This window comes from Solanum pennellii, chromosome 6 (assembly GCF_001406875.1).
Source record: "Solanum pennellii chromosome 6, SPENNV200".
NCBI lineage: Eukaryota > Viridiplantae > Streptophyta > Magnoliopsida > Solanales > Solanaceae > Solanum > Solanum pennellii.
Genome location: NC_028642.1, coordinates 60,098,947 through 60,113,357, shown reverse-complemented (window position 1 = coordinate 60,113,357; position 14,411 = coordinate 60,098,947). Strand labels below are relative to the sequence as shown.

Here is a 14,411-nt window from a genome sequence, read left to right as displayed (position 1 = left end):
CAATAAGATTAATTTATAAAATCCCGAGATAACTAGGCTGTGAACAAAATGACCTCTTAAGTATCTTTTTTTAATTTAAAACACCCCAAATCTTATATTCTTCCACTAATAGATCTATTATAAAAATGGTTTCACACATATTACTCGAACTCAACAAGTTGGATTACACTAGATTTGTTATTGCCGTAAGCACAAATAATCACGACCACAAACACAGCCACATAGTAGGGAAACATTAATCAGAAGGTTAGGTTATAGCCAAAACACAAGCTTTCTTAACACAGATGCATCAGCCGAGGTGCGTACATACAATGTTATAAATGAATGATGATTAAAAAGCACCACCAAGCTTGCTCCAAGTGTTGACAAAAAAGTGTAGTTCATTGTTTTATTGTAAAATCAAGAATTGCACATTCATATTATCCCAGACAAAAAGGGAGCCAATCAAAAGGCTTACACAAATTAGAATTATAACAAATTTTGTTCTCTTTTTTGTTCTTTCAACTAAGCTAAGGCCTTGACTGCCTTTTCAGCTGCGTCATCTAAATCCTCAGCGGTAATCAGTTTCATGCCACTTTCCTGCACATGACAAACCAGGCAAGAAGGTGATTACTACTTGAAACTGACTTTTCCTATGCACAGCAAAATTAGCAACTGTTATGGCAAGGCAAAGTTCATGCCCAGATGCCAAAGTTGAAGATTTACCTTGAGAATTCTCTTCCCTTGTTCGACGTTGGTTCCTTCCAGACGAACAATCACAGGCACTTTCAGTTGAACCTTAAATCACAAACCCACAAGAATCAGCACATTATGCATGGAGCTTAATTGCAACAGAGGTCAGGTGTAAATATTGATGTGTGGCTAAGTGGGACAAAACAGGCACAAAAAACTGATCCTAAAATGGACAACATTGTTGGACAAACCAACAGACGCGTGATCACAAAAAACACAAAACTAACCTGCTTGGCTGCATTAACAATACCACTGGCTATCACATCACACTTCATTATTCCGCCAAAGATGTTCACCAAAATAGCTTTCACCTTCTCATCTGCAGTCAAAATTTTGAAGGCCTCGACAACCTACTCCAAAGCACAAGAAAGAAATTCAACCATTTGTGGATTCTGAAGTTTTCTTTTCAACATTTACCACTCATTAAGCCAAATAATAGACTTCAATATAATAATACTCTTGTTCAAATATCACAAGAAGTAGAGCAAACATGCAAATGAGCATTAGACAACTGTTGTTCACATTGCATCATCCAGAAAACACACATACCTGGCCTTCAGTAGCATTTCCACCAACATCTAGAAAATTGGCTGGAGTCCCCCCATGAAGCTTAATAATATCCATGGTAGCCATTGCCAATCCAGCACCATTTACCATGCAACCAATTTCTCCATCCAAGCCAATATAATTCAAATCAGCTTTTGCAGCAGCAACCTAAGGAGTTAACCATAGTAAACAAAATAAATGAGAGCTTGTATATAGTTGCATCAAGGATGAAAAGTCAGCGCCTTCAGTGACATCCAAATAAAGACGGCATAAGGAGTTACCTCACGAGGATCTTCTTGTGATGAATCGCGAAGAGAAAATATTTCCTTTTGGCGGTAAGCAGCATTATCGTCAAAATTGAGCTTTGCATCTGCAGCTACCAGCTTGTTGTCAGAAGTTTCTGCAAGGGGGTTGATCTGCCCAGACAAATGTCTAGAATTAGATATAAATAGGGTTCCTTTTCCTACTGGCATTCTTGATACAAACTCTTAACCTGTGGAAATGATGAAAATGATTTACCTCTAACATTGTGCAGTCAGTTTCACAGAAAAGTTTATACAACTTTTTCACTTGTTCAATTGAATCGTTTCTGTCAGCTACTTTTGGAGCCAAACCATCAACAACCTTTGCAGCATCTGCATCACTGATTCCTTTGAAAACATCAATTGGAACCTGGAAAATACAGGTGCAGAGAAAGCTTATTAGTTGGCAACAATAGCAACAAAACAAAACAGCTAAATCTTGGATGAATTGAAAGAAAAGTAACCTTTATAATCATGTCGGGAAATTTTTCTGCTAGGTCTTCTATGCTGGTTCCACCCTTTCGACAAGCAATAATGAGCTGCAATAGAAAAGACAACAGCAAGCAGCTTCATATCGATAGATCAACAACAAAAAAAAATGATAATGAACATCCTCTATATGACCAAGATTTCTAATAAAGTAAAAAGATTTTGCACTAGGATTTAACAGCAAAACTTAAAAACAAAAGATTGACGGCTAGGGTTTAAGGGCCCAACATCCCCCGTTCCCAAACATTTAATTAATAGGAAAACTCAAATTGAATAATATTGTTTTCTGAACTTTCAAATATCTATATTAAAATTACTCTTGAAAGTTGAAGGAAATCCTAGTACTTCAAACTTTTTGCCTGACCTTAGTAGGACATAAAAAATTATAAAAGCACTTGGGCTCTCTCATTAATAATCAGATACTTTCAGAAGATCATCCAGATAGCTGAGGTGATAGCAAATATACCTTATTGTTCTTCAATCAGAAATAAGAATAAATTTTTTTGATGGAACCAAACTCATTCATTTCTAGACATAAAGGTAACTAAATCCAGCATTAAGTTAGGACACAAGCATGACTGATGTTTAGATGCATGCATCAGTTTCAAGCACCATTGAGCTATCCACCCATAGGACAGAAGCTACACAATGCCGCACATGTTTCTAAATTGGGTTTCATTCAATAGAATCAAAAATATATGCAGATTCTCTTTTTACTTGATCTGTACATCCGGAAAGATACCCATGCAGTCAGAACAAATAGCTAGACAGAGAAATTCCTTCATTATCCTCTTCTATTCACACTAAATTTTCCCTGTTTCCCCTATAATCTCATGTGGAGGTACCCAGTGGTGTTAGAAAGTATAATAGTAAGGACTAAGAAGTGAAAGCTGGAGAGACATTGAACAGAGATTTAATTGTTTTATTGATTGGTAACAGTCATTTGACTGGGATATAAATTCTGAATATACATTAAAAACAATAAAGTGGACACAAAGGACTCAGCAAGTTTAAGAAACGGCAAGTCATGGAACTTACAGGGCCAGCAGTTGCACGATCAAGTATAATTGAAAAGTACATTTCATTAACCAGGGACATCTTTTCACATAGGTAAACCTGCAATCAATTAGATTAAGTGTATCAGAAAATCTGCATATTATACTAGGTACTGATAGTAGTTTTTTTTTTTTTTTTGGAGAAAAAGATGCTGATAGTTGAATTTTAGTATCATCTTTTGATCAAAATTAGTAAATCTGATTAAATGAACAGTTTGATCTTGTTATTATCATCACCAACCAATGAAATCAATAAGAAGTTTATAACGGTTTTAACTATGGATGTTGACTTCACATTATAACCATTTTATCGAAGGCAGAAAATAATTAGGCATGTTCTTTAATCCAAAAAGGCGCAAATGAGTGTAACTGCAAAAATGAAACTATACTTACCAAGAAATTAATTAGCAGCAGCAATTACACTAAATACGTGAAATAAAGTGTCAATTAAAAAATCAAATTAAGTTCTGTGCTACAAGTTCAATGATCTTTTAATTTCTAATACAGATTAGTTTTTTTATGAAGTTCTAATACAGATTAGTGAACTCATTTCCTACACACTAACTTTTCATCCATAACATGTTTTACACAATTGATACAATGATATATCGTCTACCATCTATATCCATCAATACCATTTAGCACTACCCTATTTGAAGCATAGCCTGCTCACACTGAGGTGCACATTATCACCTTTGTAGCACTAAAGCACCCCTAAAGCGAGGCAAAGCATATAATCACTGTACTGAGCTTCAGGGCTTAAGCGCCTCACAAACAGGCCTTTATGAACCACTTCATACTTTTAAAAAATGGGGATGACATCTCATGAAACACAATATTTGAGGTAAATAACTTTCTTTTTAAAATCTTAAATCTTTTGGATGATAAATCAAGATTGCTACTAAATATTGATTATGGATGAAGAATACAGATGTAAATAATAAAATACAAACCTTGCTGACAACTTTTCCTTGAGCTCCAGTTTGTTTAGTAACAAGTATCTGTCCAAGCATTTTACCTGAGACCAAATGCATTTGACAATGTTGTTCATTATAAAAATATACACAAAACCATAAAAAAAAAAAAGCACGAGACAATTTAAGAAACAAGAAGAAACATGAGCAGCAATGATAGAACTACACACTCAAAAAAGCATATTCAAATGTAAGGATAAACGAAAACCTGAAGCACTAAATGCCACCAAAAAAGTTTTAAGACATACAACTGACCACTAAAAGAAAAATAATTTTATGCCCTGAGGTAAAACCTCTTAGATCACCAGAGTAGCGTCCCTAGCTGGTTTCTTGGGTAAAACATCTTAATTCTTATCAAGTCAAGCAAATTGTGCTTTCATTTCGAGTAAGAAATACTAAGCTAGATATCTCTTCTGACAGTTGCTGAAACCTAATGATACACCTACAACTCACAAAAGAAGCTTCATTTTATTCCCGTTGAAGAAAATATCCATTGGCAACAAAAGATCTTTTCCATAAAAGCATATAACAGCATAGGTTTGACCTGTAACAATGGAGTAAAATTTTTAGAAAAATCTAGTAGAGGAGAATGTTCAGTACTGGCAATGTCTTCAGCCTGATCAGCCTTGACAATATGAACTCCACCCTGAAATCCATTTTTAAACGTTCCAAGGCCACGACCACCAGCAAGGACTTGTGACTTAACAACAACCTGTATCACCAAACGAGCAAAGCAGAAAACATTTACTCTGTCATTAGCTGTAGCAAAGATATCAGACTTCTGCAAACCATACTACTTCCTCAAACTACCTCGCTTTGGTTAGGGAACACATCTTGAATTGCTTTTTTCACTTCATCAAGGGAAGCAACAGCAACACCTTTCGGTACATTGATTCCATATTTGCTCATCAATTCAGCTCCCTAATTTCATAACAAACAAAACTTCAAAACAATATATCATGAAAAAAATCTGGAGCATTTATTTGATACGAGAAAGTTTCACGCACAGCATTTTAAGAAGTACAGCAAAGATTAGTGTGTTCTAGTGGGACTCGTTGGTTAGGTTTGAACAATTATAAGAAAATAATGTATTTGTACTAAATCTCCATCTTCGCCTCTAAAAACAATATTGAGTGCAATATTACACAATATCCACTAACTCAAATTTTCACAAGCATCTCCTTAAATATCAAGGTACGGGAGAGATCTCAGCTAGAAATGATCCATAAAAGCAACAAGTTTCACCAATTTTTTATCCTACAGTATCTCGAATCCAAAAAAAAAACGTACTAGAAGATCAAAGTTATTACGAATTAGAATGAGATGTGTACAAACAAAGCAGGATCAACAAGTTTGATAAGATTTATAGATTCAGAAACATCTCATTTTACTGATATGGGAAGCGATGAGCGACCTGATATTCGTGGATGTTGAGGCGGCGGAGCTGTTGCTGCTGCCATTTTCCGGCGACTGAAAGAGACTGATTGGCAAGTTTACGCAGCATTCCTCTCACCATTTTCTGTCAGATCCTCTCTACTGCGATCGAAATCCAATAAAATTGAAACCCTAATAAAAGTCTGAAACCAAAAAATAAAATAAAAGTCGTAGCTTACTTTTTCTGACCAACTTGTATTTTTCCCTTTCTTCCCCCTCTATATTGTATTCCTCCAAAATAAATGGAATTTACTCAAATATCGGGTACCCAGTATATTATAAATATATGGTTTTCTTAACAAACAAATTAAGATGTGAACTAAAAAATTACGCCTATCTTTTTATGAGATTGTATTAGAAAAAAACTCAAATGTGTCAATACTAAAAATACATTTAATATTATTGTATTAGTGGCTCTCTTACAAAATGAAAGCTTAGTTTTTGAATATATACTTCTTTCTGTTAAAAATTATTTTAGTTTAATTTCACTACATTACGTTTGGTAAGAAAGATATGCGAAACATATATTGCAACGACAAACAGTATCTTCAAGGAGAACAAGTTCATATTTGTGCCCCTTGTTCAAAAAAATAATTTAATCATATCAATAAGATGATACTTGAATGAGCTCAACTTGTTTTTAATTTCAATGCGAATCCATATTACTTAAACAAAGACTTAGACGAGGAAAAAAAAAATACTCTGGGCGATTATCTTGCTCTAAGAATTTGTCATATACTCAATTCTCTCCAATCAAAAAGAAAACATCATGAAAAATGCATAGTGGATTTAGTGCACCAATCAAACTACCTGAGATTAAATTTGAACAAAGGAACGCTTGATTACGTGTAATACAATGAAAACTAAGTTTAGTAGCTCAGGCTGAATTGGATTTTATACAAGTACAAATTTTAAGATTAAGAAATGATTATAGCATTTGTCTGAAAAGGCAAAATCACAATATAGAAGAAACAGGCGATAGATATGTATTCTAGATATAAAAATTCTCAAACCGGCAAAAACTGATCTCTTAATAAGAAAACAATCTGATATCCAAAAACATAAATTTAACTGTCAAAAACAAGAATTTCAAACTACTCAAGGGGACTCTTCTACACAATAGCATTAGCAGCACTTGCAATTCTTGGCCAAAGATCAGCACACTCTTTCCCAATTGGCCCTGTAATTGCAGATCCTACAAGACAAAAAGTGCACACGATTAGCTTAACATCAACAGCTTGGTAAATCAACTAGCAAACTATGTAAAGATAACCAAAGGACTTGTGGAAGTGAAAACATATGGCTCAAGAAGCTTGCTGAATCTGTTTCTGGTCAAGCAGCTTGCTAAATCTGTTTCTGGTAGAAACTTATCGTCATACCATCACTTACCATCCCAAATCCCCTCAACTAGCAATCAATGTAATGTAAAGATAACCAAAGGACTTGTCAAAGTGAAAGACAAATGGCTCAAGCACATAAACAGAAATAGCTCAAGGCACTCAAGTAAAGCTAGTGGCTAAACTAAAAAAAAGTTATTCAAGGTAATCTGGTCTAGAAAGGAATAAGTAAACATATGTTACCTTTCATTTCTCCCTTGGGGTTCACAATTACACCAGCATTATCTGTATAAGAAAAAAAATCAAGGGATCAGAAAACAAGTTTTTTATTTTTTAATGTTGTAAGATAATCCTACATACTCCTGACATGACTTCGGTAAAGAACCTCAGAAACAGGAGTTTATTCAACAATTACAAGTAGCTCAGCACAATATTATACCAAGGACAGTTAAATCTTTACCCAGAATTTGCTAAAACCGTGGTTTTTATTAATAGTTATACATCCTATAAAGCTGAATAGGCAACAGTTATACAAAGGCTGATTCTACCAAAGGATTGAATAATACCGTGTCTAGAACATGTATTAGATTCTATAATACATCCTACCAAACAAATACTAAAGGTTCATAAGTCATACTCAAGAATCTGTTATCATTTGTTAATGATCTGGAATATATTTTCCTGCAAAATGATTTACTCAAAATGGCAGAAGTTATTTCCTCGCAAATGTACCAACTCTTACTATACATCATTTGCTTCAAATACCACCTAGACCTAGATATTGTTCTGATGGTTCAACACCAGGAAATACAATACAAAACACTCTTCTCCTAAAGGATCATCCTCTTGTATGATAAACATAAGTAACAAAAAACATGATCATCAAGGTAAGTATTTTCAACAAAAAACGCATAGGAAACACACCATAGTAGAGTATTACTTTAAAACATCAATGTCTTTTTAAACTGAAAGATGCATAGCTAGGTAAGAGAAAACAAATAATAGTGATGGACAACAAAAACCAATAAATGATTTGCAAATATACCTTCAAAGTACATGAAGACACCGTCCTTTCGGCGCCATGGCTTGCGCTGACGAACAATGACGGCAGGCATGACTTTCTTCCTGAGATCGGGCTTACCCTTCTTCACGGTAGCCATGACCATATCACCCACACAAGCTGATGGCAACCTGTTAAGCCTTCCCTTGATACCCTTCACCGAAATGATGTACAAGTTCTTTGCTCCGGTGTTATCAGCACAATTGACGGTGGCTGCCACGGGCAAACCCAGCGACATCCTGAACTTGTTCCCCGCGGAACCTCCGCGACCTTAACATACATTTTTCAGAAATCGAATCACAAGTGAGATAAGTAAATTAAGATTAAGTCATAATACTAAAACGATCGTTGAGATACCTCTCTTCGACATTGTTGCCGGTCTTGCTCAGCTGCTCACTCTCTACCTCCAAAACCCTAACAATGAGAGGAATGGCAGCAGAATGCGTTAAGGTTTTATATGCAGCTTAACTTACTGGGCTCTGGCCCATTGCTGTCTTAAGCTTTTTAGGCCCACTAGTTAATTGAAATTCAGGCCCGTTTGGCCCAATGTAGGAACATTTTTGATTTTTTTTTCGGTTCTTCTTTGACCATTTACTATCCACGTGATTAGAAAACAATTATGAAACTGATACACCTTAAGTACTTTGAATAAAGTGAAATATTTACGTGCCATTTACTATTATATTACATAAACAAAAGAAAAATATATTGAGTAATTTTGTAAATAGTCACTAAAATAAATTTAAATTTGCTCTATATCTACAATTTGCATATTTACGAATTGTAATAATAGTTTAAACTGTCTCGTTTGTATAATTTACGGATTTATATGATTCGTAAGTTTGTATTATTTGGGATACATTTATATGATTCGCAGGTTTGTATTATTCAATTACATTTATATAATTCGTTATTTTTGTATAAATTTAAAATAACAAATTTGTATAATTACAAACATCAAAACTGTAAATAATTATACAATTTATATTATATAAATATACAAGTTTTACAAAACTAAAAAAAATTGAATTAAATAATTAATTATAAATATGTTAAGTATTAACTGTGTTTAACACGCGTAATTTTCCCTTATAAAAATTGAAAATTATGAGTATGTTTTGAGGTATGCAACATAGTCAGCCCAGCCCAATAGTCCTCCTCTTCAGTCTTCATCCCCTCCGAATTTCCTAAAACGTTCTGCAAAACCAAAAAAAATAAAAAAAAATGTACTCTACTCAGGTCTCCTCCTTTATCTCCATTCCATTTCTTCCATCAAAATCAAAAACTCACAAACTAAAATATCCTAAAATTCTTCACACTAAGCTATGCAACTCAACTCCAAAAATGTCACTTAACCAAAACTCAAACACTAACCTCATAAACACCATCACTAAGCTTCTATGGGGTCCATCACTTCCCCCACAGCTCCTCATCTCCACCGTCCGTTCAACTTGGTCCGCCACGTGGCAGCTCATGATGTCCCAACTCGCTCCATCAGACCCAACCGGATCCTACACCCGACCCACGTCGCAGTTTCGGCTATACTCCAATCCCAAATTGAAATTTTCCCCGAAAGACCTCCACCTTTACGTGGGCCTTCCATGTCCGTGGGCACACAGAACACTCATTGTTCGAGCTCTTAAGGGTCTAGAAGATTCTGTACCCGTTTCAATTGCTTCTCCGGGTATTGATGGGTCTTGGGAATTCCGGGTTTCTTCTGACCCGGATAAGAATAAGCTTGTTCCGGGTTTGGATAAAGCTAATGGGTGTAAAACCTTAAGAGAAATTTATAAGCTGAGACGTGGTGGTTATAGTGGTCGATCAACTGTTCCAATGTTGTGGGACATGGGGAAGAAGGAAGTGCTTTGTAATGAGAGTTATGATATTATTGAGTTTTTCAATTCGGGTTTGAATGAAATTTCAGGGAATCCTGAATTGGATCTTTCACCACCTGCATTGAAAGATGACATTCGAAAATGGAACAATATAATTTATCCAAACGTTAATAATGGCGTGTACAGGTAAATGCCCTTTTGTTTTGTGTGTAATTCTGTAGAAAGGAGTATACTTGGACTTATTTTCCCATTTTACTTGCTTCCTTTCAATTTATGTGATAGTGTCTATGTACTTGCTTACATATTATGGTAATGATAGTGGCCAAACTAGAGGTGTAATGGATAAGAAGTTAGTTCAGTGTGTAGTTTTGGAAGGAGGAGTATACTTGGATCTTCTTTTTTCCTTGTAGTTAGTCATTTCGTTTCATTTTACGTGATGGTGCCAATAGGGATGGATTTTAAGATTTTATTTTGACAGTACAGAAATATTATAAACATAATAGCTACTAAATGTTAAATTAGAGAGCAAGACACTATATCAAAGTTTTTTTAAAAATAATAATGTAATGATTTTGTGTTATTACAAACTATAGAATTGGTGTAAAAATGAAATGGTATCACATTTTGTGAAGTCTAGGACGAGTGAACATCACGTGGTTTGACATAGAGAGAGATAAAAAGTTGTTTCTAGTCAGCTTACATGCACTTCGATCAATCTATATAGAGTACTATTCTACTCAGTACAAGTTCTGTGTCTGACTTTGCCTGCCAAGATTGGTTGAATGAACTCACATTGAATGCTGAGTATACTCGGTTGTGTTGTATAGTTTTTCTCATCAAAGCAATGTCGTTTACTCGCTCTTTGATGCACAAGTTTCAAAGAACAAAAAGTAATTTGTGTGCCTTTCTTACGTTATGGTAGGTGTGGATTTGCACAAAGTCAAGAAGCATACAATAAAGCAGCAGAAGGGTTGTTTAGAACACTGGAAATGTTGGAGGATCATTTGAGGGGATCGAGGTATTTGTGTGGGGATGTTTTGACACTTGCAGATGTGTGTTTGTTCACTACTTTGATTCGGTTTGATGTGGTCTATAATGTCCTCTTCAAATGTACCAAGAAGAAGCTCATTGAATTCACCAACCTCCATGGATATCTCAGAGACATTTATCAGGTACTCAAACTCCATTCTTGCATATGTCCGATAGTAAAAATGGCCCTTTGAATGTGGTGTCTCGATCAACTAGCAGAATAGGACAGAGAAAGAGACTAAACAAATTGTAGTGTTCCATTTTATAGTAAAATTTTACATTTTATCTAAATAAATGCCACATGTTTGTGATAAACAATCAGATGGTTTGGTGATATTTTTGCTACTGAAGTGCTTAATCCCTCGAACTATTTGGCTTAAGCAAACCCCAGATAAACCAAGGGTGTAGCCTATGATCAATAAAGTAAATAATAATGATAGGAGAATAGAGGCTCTGGTCCCAACAAAGACAAAAAAGTGCAAGCTGATTTTTCTCATCAGCTTGTATGTCATTGTAACTTGTATGCAATCCATTGAAATTGTTGCTCGCAAACTGCTCCAAACATTGTCATTGTTTTGCTATAAAACTATTTATCAAAAGATAGTACTTGATCATTTGAACTAACAATGACAAGTCACATGCATGCTTAAGAAAGTGTTTTACTGTTGAACAGATACCAAAGGTTGCAGAAACTTGCAATATGGGACAAATAATGGAAGGTTACTACAAGATTCTGTTCCCATTGAATCCAGGGGGCATTAATCCCATTATGCCTAGTGGTTGTGAGGATGAAGTGCTCTCTAAACCGCATAATAGAGACTCCTTGTCATTAAAGACAAAAGTTGTGCAACACTCTGTTTCTTGAATTGAAATGCAAGGACACCACACATTCTGGCATCGTCAAGTCCAACTTTTTGTTGTCTTTGTGTTGTGTATATACTTATTTGTATGTACAACAATTGTATATATAGAGTTAGAGTGCACTTTGTTGTCAACATTCTACATCTTCCACTAGGTGCCCTGGAGGCATGTAACTCCTATATGAATCGGCAATCCTACGAAAATATTGATACAATTCTTTTCTATTGTTGCACAAAGAAAATATTCTGTACTAACTGAATAATATACCGAGGAACTGCTTATTCGTTAAATCAAAATTGTTTATACGTATCTTCGCCTACGAAAGAGGTATCTTGTGTTCCAGTAGCAGAAGTGTTGAGAATTCAAGAATCAGGTTTATTTTCTTTACATACAGGTAAGTTGCCCTTTTCTATTGGATGATGAACCCCAGCGAAGTTCTTGTGTTGCCATTTTGTATGGAAGTTTTGTTGGTGAGCAGAATGAAAATGTAACATGATGAATTTCAATATATAGAGACAAATAACACAGAGGAAGTGACTCCTGGACCAAAACTTGTTTCCAGAGGGTGAATTTTGATAAACCACCAAAAAGTAACCCTAATGTAGGTGGATTTGGTCGGGGAGATGCAGAAATAGTAGTTCAAAATGGAAATAACAAGACAAGGTGCAATAATGTAGGCACAAGAATCAGACAGCAAAAACTAAGGACTCAGTCTTCAAGCTAAATGCATAGTCTAAACCACATTATGCTATGGTATCAATGTGCGGGACAACATAAAAGAAGGTATATCCAGTGAAATGTACCAAAAGATTCTTATATACAATATCTGGAGCTTATTTGCCATAGGATCTGCAAATACAACATAAGCCAAGTTCACCAGAACCCTACAAAAATTCTAGATAATCACGGAGTCTTCAAACTTCCAGTCATAGCAGCTATCTTGATCAACCAAGGCTAGAAATCAGCCACAAGTTGTTTGGAAATAATCACCATCCTTTCCTTGCTCTGTTTCCTACAGGATAGCATGACACTTGAGTGATTAACAGCATGAAACTCAACTATGATTATCATGCATGGCCACTTTGTTGGTCGAATATTGAAAATAATAGTTTAGGCTGATTGAAGATAAATATTTATTAATAACAATGATGTCCAGGGAAGCTAGTGCACACTTCAACAATTCCACCGGATACCTACTATCTCTCACTGGTTTAGATACCAGGTAACTCCACCAAGGCTTAGACAAAGGGGAAAAATAACTTAAGATTTGAATGGACCCTAATCTCCAAAGTTTACACCCTCTTCATTGACCATTAGCAGCATCCTTGGGTGCCTAATTGAAGATAAATTGAGTGTGTGATACAAAAGCTAAGTCTTTATTGAAGAATCAGGGGACACAACAGGGGGTGCTAAGGATTCATCATATGTAAAATGCAAATATTACCTGTCTACCTACATTTTAGTCATTGTTTCATCTTACAAACAGTTTTCCCTAAAGTTATAGAGACTTTTTTCATCAAACATCATACCTTTTGGTTGAGTTATAGTCAATTATGAAAATGCCAAATAATATGGTGTCAGAATTAAATGATCAGTCATGCTTTGGACATGTCATTACACCAATTCCAGCCAAGACTACCAATATCCTATTTGAAAATCATCAATGCTAAAAGCTCTTTTTCTTGTTTTATTCGAGAACAATAATTGGAATATATAAAAGCATAATTCTTTTTGAAAATTCAGCCAAGTTATGTCCAAATCCATGCAGCAGTTGCTAACAACTTTTACTAGCAAAGCAAGATGGAAGGGAACTTTGATTTACAAATCCCAACTGTTAAAACAACTATATAACCTTATGCTCTGGAATAGCACTTACTTCTTGGACGTTTCATATTTCGGCAGAACTTGCTACCACACTGGCATTTAAATGCTTTCACTGGATGTTCATGGTCATCGAAATCAATACCATAATCCTGCAAGAACCAATCCAATGTTTGTCCAAAAAATATACTGTCAAATATCTAAAAGAAGCTGTGGAATATAAAGGCATAATCATCCTTCTAAAAACTAGATATGTTATAAACATCGAGACAATGTTACTTGTTCATCTTTCAAGTCACATCAGCAGAGTTTGACAGAGTCAACCTCTTTACTACCATCTTCTCTCTGTTGAACTTCATTGAATTGGTATGATCCATTGAACATCTTGATAAACAAGCTAGGAGCATTACTATTGACCATCTTTCATATTACTTGACTTGTTTAAGAGTTGAGTAATTAGGGACTTTCTTAAAATAAAAAAGACATAAAACAGAAAGACAATATCCAAGAAACTAATTAATAATCAACTTTCAGCACCAACACTCAAATTAACAGTTTAGTGATGAAGGTAAGAGTATCAGAATAAAAGGTCCAATAGAGAAGATTCATAAAGCAGACCCCAATCAGTTTGGGATTGAGGGGTACTTGTTGTAGTACTACTAATGGACAAAACTCTGTTTTTTTTAAATTAAGAAGGAAGATCCTTTATAACTAATCTAATAATTTCCAAATACCTAACTGACAGATATCCCTTCTTTTCTATAATCTTTGGTGATTTTATTTATATGAAGATGCACTATACAGATTAATCACATTATTTAGACTAAAAGTACTTAAGAGTTGAGTAGCATCCATCCACCTTCCAAGCTTTTTCTTAAAAAGAAAATATGGATTTTCATTCTCCATTTTCTGTTTTCTCTTGCGGAGTTGGGGGGG

At 35.0% G+C, this 14,411-nt stretch overlaps 4 protein-coding genes across 8 annotated transcripts in view; 1 reads left to right on the top strand and 3 right to left on the bottom strand.

Annotated features, from left to right (window-relative positions):
• Positions 1-312: 312 nt before the first annotated feature.
• Positions 313-5,789, bottom strand: LOC107023519 (succinate--CoA ligase [ADP-forming] subunit beta, mitochondrial). Its single transcript, XM_015224233.2, has 13 exons — positions 5,712-5,789; positions 5,513-5,634; positions 4,909-5,019; positions 4,699-4,810; positions 4,078-4,142; positions 3,108-3,185; positions 2,045-2,119; positions 1,798-1,950; positions 1,560-1,694; positions 1,282-1,446; positions 960-1,082; positions 706-777; positions 313-579 (listed from the first exon to the last, which is right to left on the bottom strand). Exons 2-13 carry the CDS (start codon positions 5,612-5,614, stop codon positions 505-507), a joined length of 1,266 nt encoding a protein of 421 aa, XP_015079719.1. The 5' UTR covers positions 5,615-5,634; positions 5,712-5,789; the 3' UTR covers positions 313-504.
• Positions 5,790-6,495: 706 nt separating this feature from the next.
• Positions 6,496-8,400, bottom strand: LOC107023703 (60S ribosomal protein L23). The gene is made up of 4 exons (XM_015224477.1): positions 8,287-8,400; positions 7,915-8,199; positions 7,113-7,154; positions 6,496-6,727 (listed from the first exon to the last, which is right to left on the bottom strand). The coding sequence occupies exons 1-4, from the start codon at positions 8,297-8,299 to the stop codon at positions 6,645-6,647; spliced, it is 423 nt and encodes a 140-aa protein (XP_015079963.1). The 5' UTR covers positions 8,300-8,400; the 3' UTR covers positions 6,496-6,644.
• Positions 8,401-9,051: 651 nt separating this feature from the next.
• LOC107021089 (glutathionyl-hydroquinone reductase PcpF) lies at positions 9,052-11,908 on the top strand. Its single transcript, XM_015221682.2, has 3 exons — positions 9,052-9,950; positions 10,687-10,936; positions 11,467-11,908. Exons 1-3 carry the CDS (start codon positions 9,154-9,156, stop codon positions 11,656-11,658), a joined length of 1,239 nt encoding a protein of 412 aa, XP_015077168.1. The 5' UTR covers positions 9,052-9,153; the 3' UTR covers positions 11,659-11,908.
• Positions 11,909-12,340: 432 nt separating this feature from the next.
• LOC107023361 overlaps positions 12,341-14,411 on the bottom strand; it is a 9,766-nt gene continuing 7,695 nt past the window's right edge. For all 5 annotated transcript variants that reach the window (XM_015224033.2, XM_015224035.2, XM_015224036.2 and 2 more), the window contains 2 exons: positions 13,531-13,627; positions 12,341-12,666 (listed from right to left, as the gene is read on the bottom strand). In XM_015224033.2, the coding sequence (XP_015079519.1) occupies positions 12,641-12,666; positions 13,531-13,627 (123 nt within the window). In that variant the 3' untranslated portion in view covers positions 12,341-12,640. The remainder of the gene's footprint in view (positions 12,667-13,530; positions 13,628-14,411) is intronic.